Source organism: Ranitomeya imitator, chromosome 5, assembly GCF_032444005.1.
Source record: "Ranitomeya imitator isolate aRanImi1 chromosome 5, aRanImi1.pri, whole genome shotgun sequence".
Taxonomy (NCBI): Eukaryota; Metazoa; Chordata; class Amphibia; order Anura; family Dendrobatidae; genus Ranitomeya; species Ranitomeya imitator.
Window position 1 is genome coordinate 193,479,273 of NC_091286.1, and position 16,132 is coordinate 193,495,404.

The 16,132-nt window shown below is 42.7% G+C and overlaps 1 protein-coding gene across 1 annotated transcript in view; it reads left to right on the forward strand.

Annotated features, from left to right (window-relative positions):
* LOC138681694 (adenylosuccinate synthetase isozyme 2) overlaps nucleotides 1-16,132 on the forward strand; it is an 80,355-nt gene that overhangs the window by 14,962 nt on the left and 49,261 nt on the right. The window contains exons 2-5 of the mRNA XM_069769456.1: nucleotides 1,876-1,978; nucleotides 6,442-6,510; nucleotides 11,032-11,082; nucleotides 14,272-14,338. Coding sequence (XP_069625557.1) covers nucleotides 1,876-1,978; nucleotides 6,442-6,510; nucleotides 11,032-11,082; nucleotides 14,272-14,338 — 290 coding nt within the window. The remainder of the gene's footprint in view (nucleotides 1-1,875; nucleotides 1,979-6,441; nucleotides 6,511-11,031; nucleotides 11,083-14,271; nucleotides 14,339-16,132) is intronic.

Consider the following 16,132-nt stretch of genomic DNA (forward strand, 5'->3'; position numbering starts at 1 on the left):
TTGCCTTCACTCTGCGGTCCAGCTCACCCCAAACCATCTTGATTGGGTTCAGGTCTGGTGACTGTTGAGGTCAGGTCATCTGGTGTAGCACCCCATCACTCTTCTTCTTGGTTAAATAGCCCTTACACAGCTTGGAGGTGTGTTTGGGGTCATTGTCCTTTTGAAAATAAATCATGGTCCAACTAAACGCAAACCGGATGGAATAGCATGCCGCTGCAATATTCTGTGGTAGTCATGCTGGTTCAGTATGCCTTCAATTTTGAATACATCCCCAACAGTGTCACCAGCAAAGCACCCCCACACCATCACACCTCCTCCTTCATGCTTCATGGTGGGAACCAGGCATGTAGAGTCCATCCGTTCACCTTTTCTGAGTCGCACAAAGACACGGTGGTTGGAACCAAAGATCTCAAATTTGGACTCCTCAGACCAAAGCACAGATACCACTGGTCTAATGTCCATTCCTTGTGTTCTTTAGCCCAAACAAGTCTCTTCTGCTTGTTGCCTGTCCTTAGCAGGTGTTTCCTAGCAGTTATTTTACCATGAAGGCCTGCTGCACAAAGTCTCAACTTAACAGTTGTTGTAGAGATGTGTCTGCTGCTAGAACTCTGTGTGGCATTGACCTGGCCTCTAATCTGAGCTGCTGTTTGCGATTTCTGAGGCTGGTGACTCGGATAAACTTATCCTCAGAAGCAGAGGTGACTCTTGGTCTTCCTTTCCTGGGGTGGTCCTCATGTGAGCCAGTTTCTTTGTAGCGTTTCATGGTTTTTGCAACTGCACTTGAGGACACTTTCAAAGTTTTCCCAATTTTTCTGACTGACTGACCTTCATGTTTTAAAGTAATGATGGCCACTCATTTTTCTTTACTTAGCTGCTTTTTTTCTTGCCATGATACAAATTTTAACAGTCTATTCAGTGGGACTATCAGCTGTGTATCCACCAGACTTCTGCACAACACAACTGATGGTCCCAACACCATTTATAAGGCAAGAAATCCCACTTAATAAACCTGACAGGGCACACCTGTGAAGTGAAAACCATTTCCGGCGACTACCTCTTGAAGCTCATCAAGAGAATGCCAAGAGTGTGCAAAGCAGTCATCAAAGCAAAAGGTGGCTACTTTGAAGAACCTAGAATATAAGACATTTTTTCAGTTGTTTCACACTTTTTTGTTAAGTTTATAATTCCACATGTGTTAATTCATAGTTTTGATGCCTTCAGTGTGAATGTACAATTTTAATAGTCATGAAAAGACAGAAAAATCTTTAAATGAGAAGGTGTCCAAACATTTGATCTGTACTGTATATGACAGTTGTCATCCCATCATATTGTGCTCCATGACGGCTATACGAGCCATGCTGACTGCACGCTTCTGTGCCGGTGTGCACAGCCAGACCACTGCTGTAACTGCTAGGACGTTGTTCTTGCCGACCCAAGCAGTTAAACAATTTGTATGCCGCTCTCAATAGTGAGAGCAGCACATTGAAAGTAGGAAAGCACCCCCTCCGTATGATTGTGGGTGCTCTAATCAGAGGCTGGATGTGCACCATAGCCAATCATAGCTTGCTAGGGGGGACTCCTGGTGGTCTACCCCACACAGCAGTGCTGTATTACTAATGTGATCACAGGATCACATATTAAAGGTGAATGAAGGGATTTCAGAACGGGACGTCAGTGGCAGCTACAGCGAGGCTCGGTGATGCAGACTGAGCGAGAAACGATAGCGCCATTCGCAGGCACACATAGCAACAAAAGTTAATTGCAAAAATACTTATTTTAAAGTTTTAAATCAATGGCCGAATTATACATTGTAATGAACCACCGCTTTATCTCCTAAAATCATATATTAAATATTTGAATTCTCTTTCCATATAGGGTGGAAACAATGCAGGCCACACAGTTGTGGTAGATTCTGTTGAGTACGACTTTCATCTTCTGCCAAGTGGGATCATTAACCCAAAAGTTACTGCCTTCATAGGTAAGTTTGGGAGTCTTTATTTTTTGTGAAGGAGAAGCTTCTACATCAGCACTTTTCAAACTTTTTGTACTTGGGGCTTCACTTGATTGGCCAAGATAATGTCTGAGCATTGAAATCTGTAGAGGAAGTCATTACTAAGTTAAATATATCTTTCAAATGTGCCTCTCAAGTCTAGTAAAACAGTAAAATAAGTACAAAATAAGTTATATTGCTAAACTAAACGTTTTTGTAGCCATAATAGATCTGTTCAGCATTTATCCACTTTTATGAAGATTGCGTTGCCAGTTGTGCCTCACTAACTTGGTCAGCCTCAAGGTTTGAAAAGCACTGCTTTCTGTTAGACGTTGTATCTACTGTAGTTAAGAATTTTTCCACTATCCATTGGATAGGGGATAGCGTTTGGAAAGTTGTGATAAAAATGTTGCTTTAGCCCCAAATTTCGCCTTTTCACAAGGGTAACAGGATAAATTGAACCATACATTTTCGTTTTTGTGCAATTTCTCCAGAGTACACAGATGCGCCTTATGTGGTGAACTACTCTTTGGGTGTACGACGGGGCTCGGAAGGGAAGGAGCATCATTTGACTTTTGGAAAGCAAAACTTGGAATTGATAGTGGACACCATGTAGTGTTTTCAGAGCCCCTGATTGTGCCTAAACAGTGCAACTGCCCCCCACAAGTGACCTCATTTTGGAAACTAGACCCCTCAAGGAATTTATCTAAACGTGTGGTGTGCACCTTGAACCCACAGATGCTTCACAGAATTTTACAACACCAGCTGTGAAAATTTAAAAAAAATTCCCACAAATTGTTGCTTTTGCCCCAAATGTTTTCATTTTCACAAAGGTAGTAGGAGAAAATTGACCCCAAAATTTGTTTTGAAATTTCTCCAGAGTAAGCTAATACTCCATATGCGGTGGAAAACTACTGTTGGGGCGCACTGCTGAGCGCTAAAAGAAAGGATTGAAATTTTGGAGCGTAGATTGTAATAGAATTGTTTTCGTGCGCTATGTCTGAGGTGCCAAAACACACACACACACACGCACACGCACACGCACACACACACGCACACCTATACATACACGCGCACACCTATACATACACACGCACACCTATACATACACGCGCGCACACACACACACACACACACACACACACACACACACACACACACACACACCTATACACACACACCTACACACAGACACCTACACACCTACACCTTGTATAGTGTTGAGGGTGCCACTATCGTCATGTATTGTAGTCAAGTAAATGGCATCCCACCTGTCCTTGTATTTCACCACCAGCATGTTGTCGCTACACTATGATTATAGATGCGCGTTTCTGGCCAGCTACGGGCTGCTATTTTTAGGCTGGGGGACTATATCAATGGCCCCTTATCAGCCTGAGAATACCAGCCCCCAGCTGTGAGCTTTAGCAAGGCTGGTTGTCAAAAATGGGGGCACCCCATGCTGTTTTTAATTATTTAAATGAAAAAAAAAAAGCGTGAGGACCCCTCTATTCTTGATAACTAGCCATGCTGACAGCTGGGGGTTGCAGCCCCCAGCTGTTAGTTTGTCTGGCTGGTTATCAAAATTAGGGGGGACCCCATGCCATTTTTTTTTTTTTTTTTTAATTATTTATAGTGCAGGAGCGGCAGATGAAAACTCCCATCCGCTGCTCCTGCCCTCACTGTAATTACTGGCTGTAGGTGTCAGATGATGGGAGCAGTAGTCCCATCAGCTGACACCAGTGATCAGAGGTGAAGTTTACACCTCCGGTCACCGCTGAGCGCTCCCCACTGTCTTCTGTCTTCAAGTGAATGGGGATCGGGTCCGCTCTGCTGGATGGCAGGCTGCATAGACGCAGCTTTCAGCCTGCCATCTAGATGTAGCAGAGCTGAGTGTGACCTCACATCCGGCTGTCCTTGACTTTTCTGCAGCAAATACGCTGCAAGAAAAGTCAACCTTGCGTATTTGCAGTGTTTTTTCACCATCCATTCAAGTCAGTGGGTGGAAAATGCTGTCAAAACGCTGGAAAAACGCTGAAAGTGACATGCCCTATGGCAAAAAAATGCTGCAAAGCACAAAATACTGATCAAACAAAAACCCAATGTGTGTATGAGATTTCCGAAATCTCATAGGTTTTGCTGGTACTGTAAAAAGCTGCTGAAAATAAGTATAAGAAAGCAGCAAAAACGCCCTGTGTGAACTTACCCTTAAAGTAATCCAAAATGTTATGTACCTTTTTAAAATGATACCAATAAAAGTTTCAAATCAGCCCACAAAGATAACGTCCCCTACTCAGATCTGTTATCTGCTAACTAAGATAACAGGGGGTGTCCATGTTACTGGTAGCACAAAGTCTCTGGAAAAGCGCAATGACTCCCCCAAAAATAAAACAGAAGGGGAGAACCCCATTGCATAACCCTCTCTAAGAGGCCATACAACTTGGTGAATACCCTCATTTATTTTGATAATTTGTATTACAAGTGAAAAGTAAAAAAAAAAAAATGATTAGCCTCTAATCTGCCAGTATTGCTTCTAACTATCAGTGACGTAGTGCAATGTGACTGGCCACAAGCACAGCGGTGTCCACTATTAGTGACGTGTCCCAGCCACTGTAGCGCAGTGTCCTCACCCGAGTTACTCACTGTAACAATCGGCACTTCTCATCACATAGCTTTAATTACAAGCAGTATTAATCAGTTATATTGCAGACTCTTCTATCAAGAGAGCCACAGAAGTATCTTCCATCATTAATTAATAACCACTTAAATAGCGTGTTGCCCAGAGAGTAGCACAATTATCTTGTGTCCATGTTATTACTAAATACCGAATATGTAGTGTGGAGGATACGCTGTGTCCAATGTTTGTCCACAATATAACTGATTAATATGCTGCGAAATCCAATATTGCTTTTATTTAAAGCTATATGATGGTTAAGTGCTGATTGTTTCGGTGAGCAATGTGATGTTTCTGCTGTTCTGGCACTTGGGGACAAGTGGAGTCTGCAGGCTATTCTAGGAAAAGCTGTGCTTGAAAAGGCAGATTGCTCGCCTTCTCTGTCGGGCCCCGCAGTGTGTCAAAATAGTATAACTTCATGTGGAGTATTGTCATGTTCGGAAGAAATTGGATAAAATGTCTCTCTATGGCTAGTTATGAAATTTCCCTTTGTGAAAATGTAAAAACTGTGACTGAAGTATTTGTGGTAGTTTTTTTTTTTTTTTTTTGCACAGCTCAATGTTATAAAATTCTGTGACACACATTTGGTGTCAATATGCTCACTGCACTCGAAATTGAGTTATTGAGGCATATCGTTTCTGATAGCCACTTATGGGGGTTTCTGTTCTGGCGCCTCAGGGGCCCTGCCAAAGTGACATGGCGCTTCTTTCCTTCTCAGCTTTGCGCTGTGTCTCAAAAGTAGTATTCCCTTACATATGGTATATCTGTGTACTTGGGAAAAATTGCACGACAAATTATGGGGTCTGTTTTCTCGCATCAGCCCTTAACCCCTTAAAATTAAAATCAACATTTTAGCAAAAAATGTATTTTTTTTTTTTCATTCTCTGTCCACTGTTATACAATTCCATGTATAATCTGTGGGTTAAAATGCTCATTACACCTTTTAGATGAATTTGTCAAGAGGTGTAGTTAAAAAATAGGGTCACGTGGGGGTTTCTTCTGCTTTGGCATCTGAGACTCTCCAAATGTCACATGGTGTCTGTAGTCTACGGTAGCAACAATTGTGCTCCAAAAGTCCAAATAATGCTCCTGTCATTCCGCTCTTTGCCATGTGCCCAAACCGTTGATGTCAACAACGTATAGAGTACCAACCTGAGCAGTAGAGACTGCATAGCTAATTGTAGAGTCTAGTTTCTCCAGCTGCTCCTCTGAAAATGCAAAATGTGCCTAAAGCAATTCACATTTTTATCCCCAAAAATAAGAAAAATTAATTTCTTGAATGTTCTAAAATTCTATGAATCACCATTGGGTTTTAGATGCACACTACACATCTCACCTTCTCACGGTGATCGAGGATCAGAAAATCCGGCCCTGATTTGTGTTCTCCAGGGTCTCAGAACCCCCCGGAGATTTTCAGGCTCTGGGAGAGACGTTATACCCTTATGCCCGATTGCTGTTTTAAAATGATGACGAGGGAATAAAGCCCCTTAGCGGTCACCATTTTAATGCGTATTGGCGGTAATTAAGGGTTTAATGAACATCCATTCTAATCTTTGTAGGTCTCCTGCAGTCACAGGGATAGGCAAACATCTAAATAGACACAATTTGGTACCTTAATTAAAGTGGACCCCCCTTTTTTTTTTTTTTTTTTTTTTTTTTCCTTTCCCGATCACATCAACCCCGAGAGGAATAAGGATAGTGTCTTCTGACACTAATTAAGTTAGTGGTTGGGGTGGAGCTGTGACATAATTCTATGTATTTTTTTTTCTTTAATTTTTAGGTAATGGAGTTGTTATTCATTTACCTGGTTTATTTGAGGAAGCTGAAAAAAATCTGAAGAAAGGGCAAGGTAAATAAACGTTTTTTTTTTTTCTTTTAAATATCTATCCAGCAAATATTTGTTCTGCTTTTGATTTGCATTAGTTTAATTATATGTTTGTGTGTGTGTGTATATATAATGCCCTTATCTGCAAAGCATAATTTTTGTATCCTAGCATGCACTTTTTGGTAAGAAATATGCCCTCATCACAGGCTCCATTGTAAAGTTGGTCAGAATTGGTTGCCACAATCCAGAAGTGGACAGAGCCTAAAATTGTAACGCATTTTATATTCTTTTCTCATTGGCAACAATGGAGGACACCGCTCATTGGTAAACACCAAGCCACTAAGAGGCACGCTAGGTAGGAAAATCTGTCACCACCTGGTGGATTATGCCCTCATGTCTGACCTGGGGTTAAGTATAATGTCCCATAGAAGGCAGAAGTGACATGCATCAGCACTTTCCTGGTACCTTCAAATGTTTTTTGACAAGAGTTTAGAAATAGATTCTGTTCCTAAACCCACATCAAATTGGTTTCTGACTGATTATAATGGGAAAAGCTCCTGTGGTGCACACAGTACTGATCATTTTTAACATTTTCCAATTAAACCAATAGGAAGCTTATTCAGAGTATTTGAAGCAATTTTTAATTGATGATTTTGCAGTAAAATACGCTTCCCTAAAAAAAAAAAAACACCTTTGTGAACATTCCCTGAAGAAGTCATACAGTCTCCACTCATGGTTGCCAAGAAGAGTGGGCAGCGTTGCGATCTGAGAAAATAAAGAACCTCATCCACAACTACCACAAAAGACTTCAAGCTGTCATTGATGTTAGAGGGAGCAATACATGGTATTAAGAAATGGGGTATGTGAACTTTTGATCAGGGTCATTTGGATGTTTTGGCTTGTCATTGATTTAAAAAGAGAACACAGTAATTTGACAATAAATGACTTCACCCAACCACTAACCATGAGTGGAGAAAAAGTTTAGGTGTTATCATTCATGTTCTCTGAAAAAAAGGCCAAGAAAGCAAAAATTCTGCTGGGGTATCTAAACTTCTGAGCACAACTGTACATGGACATGGCTCTCTACAATAGGTTGTGTGCTTGTGCCTACTGCCTGATTTTTCACAACTCTCATAAACTATAGTGGAGCGAGCTGCAGATGCTGAAGGCCATTTGTATAAAAATGGAGAAAGGGGAGTTTTTAGCACCTGTCTGTTAGAGATGCTTACCTGCACATTCCGATTTTCCCCCCCCCCCACCAAAATTTCCTGCGTTTCGCCATTCACGAACAGCATTTTCAGTTTGTGGCCTTGCCCTTTGACCTTGCTACTGCTCCCAGGGTCCTCACAAAGGTCATGGCGGCTATCATGTCTAACCTGCACTCTTGGGGCATCGTTGTACTACCCTATCTGGACGACCTACTGGTCAAGGGTATGTCTTTCCACGACTCCACGGAGTACATTCGTATCACTTGCTATACACTTTCTCATCTGGGTTGGCCGATAAACTTAAGGTACCTTCACACTAAACAACTTCACAACGATATCGCTAGCGATCCGTGACATTGCAGCGTCCTGGCTAGCGATATCGTTGTGTTTGACACGCAGCAGCGATCAGGCCCCTGCTGGGAGATCGTTGGTCACTGCAGAAAGTCCAGAACTTTATTTCGTCGCTGGACTCCCTGCAGACATCGCAGTGTGTGTGTGACGCCGATTCAGCGATGTCTTCACTGGTAACCAGGGTAAACATTGGGTTACTAAGCGCAGGGCCACACTTAGTAACCCGATGTTTACCCTGGTTACCATCGTAAAAGTAAAAAAAAACAAACACTACATACTTACCTTCAGCTGTCTGTCCCCGGCGCTCTGCTTCTCTGCACTCCTCCTGCATCCTGTGTCAGCGTCGGCCAGCCGGAAAGCAGAGCAGTGACGTCACCGCTCTGCTTTCCGGCCGCTGTGCTCACAGCCAGTGCAGGAAAGCAGAGCGCTGGGGACAGACAGCTGAAGATAAGTATGTAGTGTTTGTTTTTTTTACTTTTACGATGGTAACCAGGGTAAACATCAGGTTACTAAGCGCAGCCCTGCGCTTAGTAACCCGATGTTTACCCTGGTTACCGGCATCGTTGGTCGCTGGAGAGCTGTCTGTGTGACAGCTCTCCAGCGACCAAACAGCGATGCTGCAGCGATCAACATCGTTGTCGGTATCGCTGCAGCGTCGCTTAGTGTGAAGGTACCTTTTAGTGTGAAGGTACCTTTTAGCCAAGTCTTACCCCGTTCCAGCTCAGCAGATATCCTTTTTAGGCATGACCCTGGACACCTCCCGAGGATTGGTGATTCTCCTTCAAGACAAGGTCCTAGCCCTTCAGCAATGAGCCTGCTCACTTTCTCAGTCATCTCAAACCCCCCCCCCCCCATTCCAACCGCTTTGCGGTGAGGGTACTGGGCAAAATGGTGGCAGCAATGGAAACGGTTCCTTTTGCACAGATGCACCTCCATCCTCTACAGCATGCTCTTCTAGTGGCTTGGGACAGGAACCCGTTCTTCAACTGCCGATGCCGCCTATCCCTGCGGGTCAGGCAGACTCTCAGATGGTGGACATTGTTCTTCCCTCAACCATGGAAAGTCCTTTTTAACGGTTCATTTGGCCAGTGGTGACTACCAATGCCAGTCTCCTGGGCTGGGGAGCAGTTTTTTCGTTACAACACTGTTCAGGGCCGTTGGTCATCTCAGGTATCGAAACTTCCAATCAGTGTCCTGGAAATCTGAGCGATATGGCTAGCGCTACTGCAGTTTCATCATCTCCTTGCAGGTCACCCCATCCGAATTCAGCAGGATGGCCATGTGCGAGGTATCTCACATTCTTTGATGGGCAGAAAGGAACCACTCAGTAATCTCAGCATTGCATATACCAGGCGTGGAAAACTGGTCGGCAGACTTCCTCAGCTGCTAGGGTCTCGCACCTCTTCCTTTATCTCCGCCTACGTCTGCATGCATCCTGCGTACTCTATCTTTAACATTGGGTATGCAAGCCATGCAGATGTATGCGGAATGCCTCCGCATGCCTCGTTTTGACACTGCGCCGACAAAATGCAACATGTTGTGTTTGACTCTGCGCAGCGTCAAAACGAGGCATGCGGAGACATCCGCATGGCCTGCGCACCCAATGTTAAATATAGGGTACGCAGGATGCATGCAGCCGTAGGAGGAGATGAAGGAAGAGGTGTGGCAGTGGGCGGGGCTTAACGGAGGAAGAAGGCTGCCATCCGCAGCCCTGCCGAACGCTAGTGTTGAAACAAGCCTAACATTTTGGAATAATTTCAGAAAAATCTTCCTCAATGTAAAATTGCAAAGTCTTTGAGCATCCGACCAGCAACAGCAGGTATGGGGAATCTCGGGCTCTAGGCCATTTACCTTTTGTCTGGCTCCAGGCAGATTCCCGGAGACCGCAGTGCCTCAGCCGCTAGTCCATTAATTTCTTCTTGCAATGTGAGCACTTGCATAAGCTGAGGTGCGTGCCATGAAAGACTGCACCCTGACGCCAATGCCAGCATAAGGACGTACTTTGGGCAGAGTCAGCTCCTAATTTGTACTGCCACCGAAGGATGGTGTAAATATCCAAATGGCCCTTGGCAGGAAAAAAGTTTGGCTACCCTTGATCTATAGTAAAGAATGTCATCAAAAGATTCTGAGACTGTGGGGAAATCCATGTGCCCAAGAGACAATGCGAACTGTACAAATCACTACATGGGCTTGAGAATACATTGTGACATACTCTCTCCTAAATGGCTGCATTCGTGCCTATGGCATGAGCAGCTTACACCTCTGGAAAGTCACTGTCATTGCTGATTATGCAGAGGTTATAGAACAACTCGTGCTCCCATCCAGATGTCGTCTATTTCAGGGAAGATCTTACATATTTCAGCAGGACGATGCTAAACATACTGCACCCATCAGCACAGCATGACTTCACAGAAGAAGAGATCCGGTGATGAATTGGCCGACTGCAGTCCAGACCTTTCACCAGTAAAAATGAAAGGGGGAAAAAAAAACACATGGTGCATTATAAAAAAAGAAACAAAACTGACAACAAAAGCCGAAGACTGTTGAGAAGCTAGAGTCTGACATCTGACCAGAATGGGGGTAACATTCCTCCCATTAATTGATTTTTCTCACTTTCCAAACTGTTGTAACATTCCCTTTTCTTTTTACACATGTGGTAGACTTGACCCTAACCCAGGTGTTTTGAGATGTTGCTATCAATTGGTTAAAAGGGAACCTGTCAGCTGATACATGCTGCCAAAGCCACATGCACATAGGCAGAGGCTTGTCAATAGCTTAGCAGTTAGAAGCCGCCTGGGATCCGCCTGTACCACTAGTCAGCTGTGCGGCTCTGAACCCGGCGGCTTTCAAAAGTAACATGTATGTCTGGATGGATGACTTTTTTCCATTGTTCTGTGCTTATAAAGGATAAAAACATTTTGTATGTTCCACATGGATCTATTGGTGAATGTACTTCATTATTGTATTATATTCTTGTTTCCTTCAGGATTGGCCGGCTGGGAAAACAGGCTAACGATCTCTGATCGAGCACACATTGGTACGTTATCTCTTTTGGAAGTTAGGAAGATCTTCTTGTACTAGAAGTGATGATAGAGAATGATCTAGTCATGTTTGTTTGTGGCATCTATTTCTATTTTGTGCCGACAGTCCCTTTCACTTACCAAGCACTAGGAAATCCTATAAATGGGGTAGACCATTAGATAGCAACCCAGCATAAAAGTTTTGTTTTTAAAGAGTCCCCAGGTTAGAAGATTTCCACAATAAGAAATGTAGGTTGCGTCTAAAACTGTTGTAAATGCTCTACATTAGTCCAAGGCACTACGTCTAGCCACCACCCATGTCAGTCGACAGGAGGAGGGAATCTTCATCTACTGCTGCTCACTGTGCATTCCTCTTCCACTCTTCTGGTACGTACCTAAGATCAGGAAATGACGGCGCTTTGGATGCAGCGTATTTTCACGGTGTACAAAACGCTGCATTCTAATTAGCGGGCACAGCTGTCAGCTGCGGCAGCCGTCTCCTGCCTCCATCGACTTGCTGCTCCACCACTTCCTCTTCCCCCACCTCCCCATCCAAAGTCATAGCAGGTACATGTGGACAATAAGACGCACCCTTCATTTTCCTCCAAATTTTGGGAGGAAAAAAGTGTGACTAATAGTCCGAAAAATACGGTATGTGTGGCCACCTAAAACAACGAAATGACTAACTTTTTATAACAGATACCGTATATGATTTTCTTGATACTTGGTATGGCTGTAGAATCTGGTCTGGAAGGTCCACCTCCCCCATGTATTTGGTGTAGTCAATGACTGACATGGGTTTTTGCTATGTAGTAGTGGATCCCTGTTCTGCAGTGGCCCTTGTGGCATCCGTGTGGATCGAGCTCAGGATAATATTATTTTTCTTATCCTTATTCTTGAGGGCAAGCAGCTCTCCATTGCATACAGCCCCTGATAGACCCGTTTGGAACTTTTCGTTGACCAATAATTGTGGAAACCCCTGACGGTTTTTGCAAATGGTCCCACAAGTGCCCCTGTTATTTTCAACCAGACTTTTAAATAAAGGTATGCCGGTGTAATAATTGCCAAGATACAGATCGTAGCCTTTTTATAAAAAGGCTACAATCAGCTCCCACACGATTCTTCCAAATGTCCCAAGATAAGTAGGGCATCCAGGTGGGTTTAGTTGGCTCTTTGCCCTCATAAATGCGAAAAGCTGATGTGTATCCGGTTGAACTATCGCACATTTTATACAGCTTTATTCCGAACCCTGCCATATTAGACAGAATAAATTGCTTGAGGTGCAGTCTTCCTTTGAAATTTACAAGCGACTCCTCAATAGAAATGTCTTGCGTTGGGGTTTAGAGCCTTAAGAACTTTTTCTGTCAAGTCTTCGATGATGGGTCTGATTTTATATAGTTCTGGGCAGTCATTGACTATTAACGTTAAAGTGCCAAAATGAGCATTTCATAACAGGTCCTAGGAAGAACAGCAGAAAACATAGGGGTGGCTTGAACAGGGCAGTTGTACCAGTAATACTGAAAGATTGTGTTTTTTTTTAAAAAAAGTTTCATTTCCGGGACATTAGTTTGTGTCCATAAATTTGATCTAGCACAATAGGATCGTGGATTCTGGCTGATGAATTGGGACATAAACATTTTTTTGTAGGACAATATGCTCTAGCAAGCTGTCTGTCATAAATTAAAAAAAAATAATTGGTTCAAAATTTTCCGCTTCCACATTTATACCAGAAATGACATTAAAATCAGGAGTGAATGGAGTAGCTGAATCCGAAGCCTCCCATCTGGGAAATGCTGCATCAAGAGGCAAAGCCACTTGAACATTGGTGTGTGCGAATTCACGAGCACTAGTGCTAGTAACATAGTTATTAAGGTTGAAGGAAGACTTTAAGTCCATCTTGTTCAACCCATAGCCTAACCCATTGTTCCCCAAGTCCGGTCCTCAAGAGCCACCAACAGATCATGTTTTCAGGATTTCCTTAGTATTGCACAGGTGATAATTGCATCACCTTCACAGGCAACAATTCCATCACTTGTGCAATACTAAGGAAATCCTGAAAACATGACCTGTTGGTGGCTCTTGAGGACTGGATTTGGGGAACACTGGTCTAACCTAACATGTTGATCCAGAGGAAGGTAAAAAAAACCCATGTGGCAAAGAGTAAGCTCCACATTGGGAGAAAAAAATTCCTTCCCGACTCCACATACGGCAATCGGACTAGTTCCCTGGATCAACGCCCTATCAAGGAATCTAGTGTATATACCCTGTAACATTATACTTTTCAAGAAGGCATCCAGTCCCCTCTTAAATGTTAGTAATGAATCACTCATTACAACATCATACGGCAGAGAGTTCCATAGTATCACTGCTCTTACTGGGCATTGTTCCCTGATTTGGAGACATTTCTCCAGAAGCGCTATTTTCTCCTCCAGTTGTACTGGTCCTCGTGTGTGAGGATGGACCAGAATCACTGCTCATTTATGAGCGATCACTGTCTCCGCTACTAATGCCCTCAAAATCCACATCGCCTTCTGATAATGCGCTTTCTTTACTGTCAGAAAATAAAAGGGCATACGCCTCCTCTTCACTATAAAGCGGATGGGCCATTTTAATATATATATATATATATATATATATATATATATATATAATATATATATATATATATATAATATTCAAATTGTTTAATTACCTATACTATTCAATAAACTAATTGACGTGACTGATCAACTTTATTGGTAAAACAATTGAAGAACAAGCCCAACCCTAACCTGCTTTGTTTTTTGTTTGTTTTTTTTTCTTCCCTTTTTAACTTTATAACAAGATCGCTGACTGACACAGCTGTTGCCAGCAAAATATGATATTGTCTCTCCTCTGATCTCTCACTGACAGGTGAATAGAGGAGAAAGTGTTTTATGAGACAGATCGCCTAGGAAAGTTGTTTGCTACAACAAACTTTCCCAGTGATTTGTCTTTGGCTGCACAAATTAGACACAAAGCGCTGACATTTACCTACAGTCGGGTTGGGAAGCCGTTAAATAATTCCACAACTTTTTCCTTCAGGGTGTAACATTTTTAGTCCTGAGGAGTGTATATTGAATAACCATAAGTCCCCAACTATACAATAAGATTTAGGCAATTAATTTATTTATATACTTTTTCTGTACGTAACATTCCTTTTTTTCTTTTTTTTTTATCTTAAATAGTTTTTGACTTTCACCAAGCTGCTGATGGCATCCAAGAACAGCAGAGACAAGAACAAGATGGAAAGAAGTAAGGACACTATAAACAGTTTTTTTGTACAGTGTGCTCTGGATGCTCATTATAGTCATCTCTTGCCACACTTTACAAAGGAGGAATGATGTTTTGAGAAATCCTAAAGCATACTTTAGCTCTAATTTTACTTGTCAACTTACTGAAGTGTTTTACATCTATATCTTGGTCTCCAGCTCGGCTGAGTATATGGGCCGCATATAGAAAAAAATAGAATTTTGGGGGCCGCATTCTTTGAAGGACATTGACCTTTTTAGTGATACCATTTTTTTTTTTTTTTTTTTTTTTACTATACACCTTCTGAACATGTTTGTTTTTATTTCTTTCTTTTAGAATTTAGGCCGTATGGCTGTGGTGAACACACACACACACACACACACACACACACACACACACACACACACACACACACACACACACACACAGTATGTATTTATATATATTTTTTTCTGTAATATTTTTGAAAACTTTTTTTTTTTTTGTTTTTTACATCAATAGACTAGATGGGAGACTAGAAGCTGCAATACTTTGCCTCTGCTACACACAGGCGATGTTCAGATCACCTGTGTGTAGCAGAAATGCTCACTTGCTATGAACACTGATCACTGGGCGGCACTCATAGCCATCTGGCAATGACAACCATAGAGGTCTGCTGCAGACCTTTGGTTGTCATGCCGACCCATCGGTGATCTGCCATCATCAATGGGCGGGATTAGCGTCTCTTCCAGTAAGCACGAGTCAACAGCCACTGTCAGAGATTTGACAGTAGCATTTAACTAGTTAACACAGCAGGTGGATTGCGATTCCACCCGCAGCTGTTGCGGGCACATGTCAGCTGTATAGATCAGCTGTCATGTGCCCAGAAAGGTGCTGGCTCTGCGCCAAAGCCCGCCCCAAACAGGGGGAGTCTGACATGGGCGTACTATTATAGCCAATGTCGCAAAGGGGTTAACGGAGTTTGCAGATGCAGAATTATTTACATAGTAACATAGCTATTAAGGTAACCTAACATGTTGATCCAGAGGAAGGCAAAAAAAAAAACCCATGTGGCAAGTAAGCTCCACCTTGGGGAAAAAAATTCCTTCCCGACTCCACATACGGCAATCAGACTAGTTCCCTGGATCAACGCCCTATCAAGGAATCTAGTGTACATAACCTGTAACATTATACTTTTCAAGCAAGGCATCCAGTCCCCTCTTAAATGTTAGTAATGAATCACTCATTACAACATCATACGGCAGAGAGTTCCATAGTCTCACTGCTCTTACAGTAAAGAATCCGCGTCTGTTATTATGCTTAAACCTTCTTTCCTCCAGACGTAGATGATGCCCCCTTGTCCCTGTCTCAGGTCTATGATTAAAAAGATCATCAGAAAGGTCTTTGTACTGTCCCCTCGTATACTTTAACATTAAAATAGGATCACCCCTTGGCCTTCGTTTTTCCAAACTAAATAGGTTATTACACTTGGGGCTATCTTGGTATTGCAGACCCCCCAGTCCTCTAATAACCTTGGTCGCTGTTCTCTGCACCCGCTCCAGTTCAGCTATGTCTTTCTTATACCCCGGAGACCAGAACTGTGCACAGTATTCTAAGTGTGGTCGAACAAGTGACTTGTATAGAGGTAAAATTATATTCTCCTCATGTGCATCTATGCCTCTTTTAATGCATCCCATTATTTTATTTGCCTTTGTAGCAGCTGCTTGACACTGGCCACTGAATGAGTTTGTCATCCACCCATACACCCAGGTCTTTTTCATTGATGGTTTTGCCCAGAGTTCTAGAATTAAGCACATA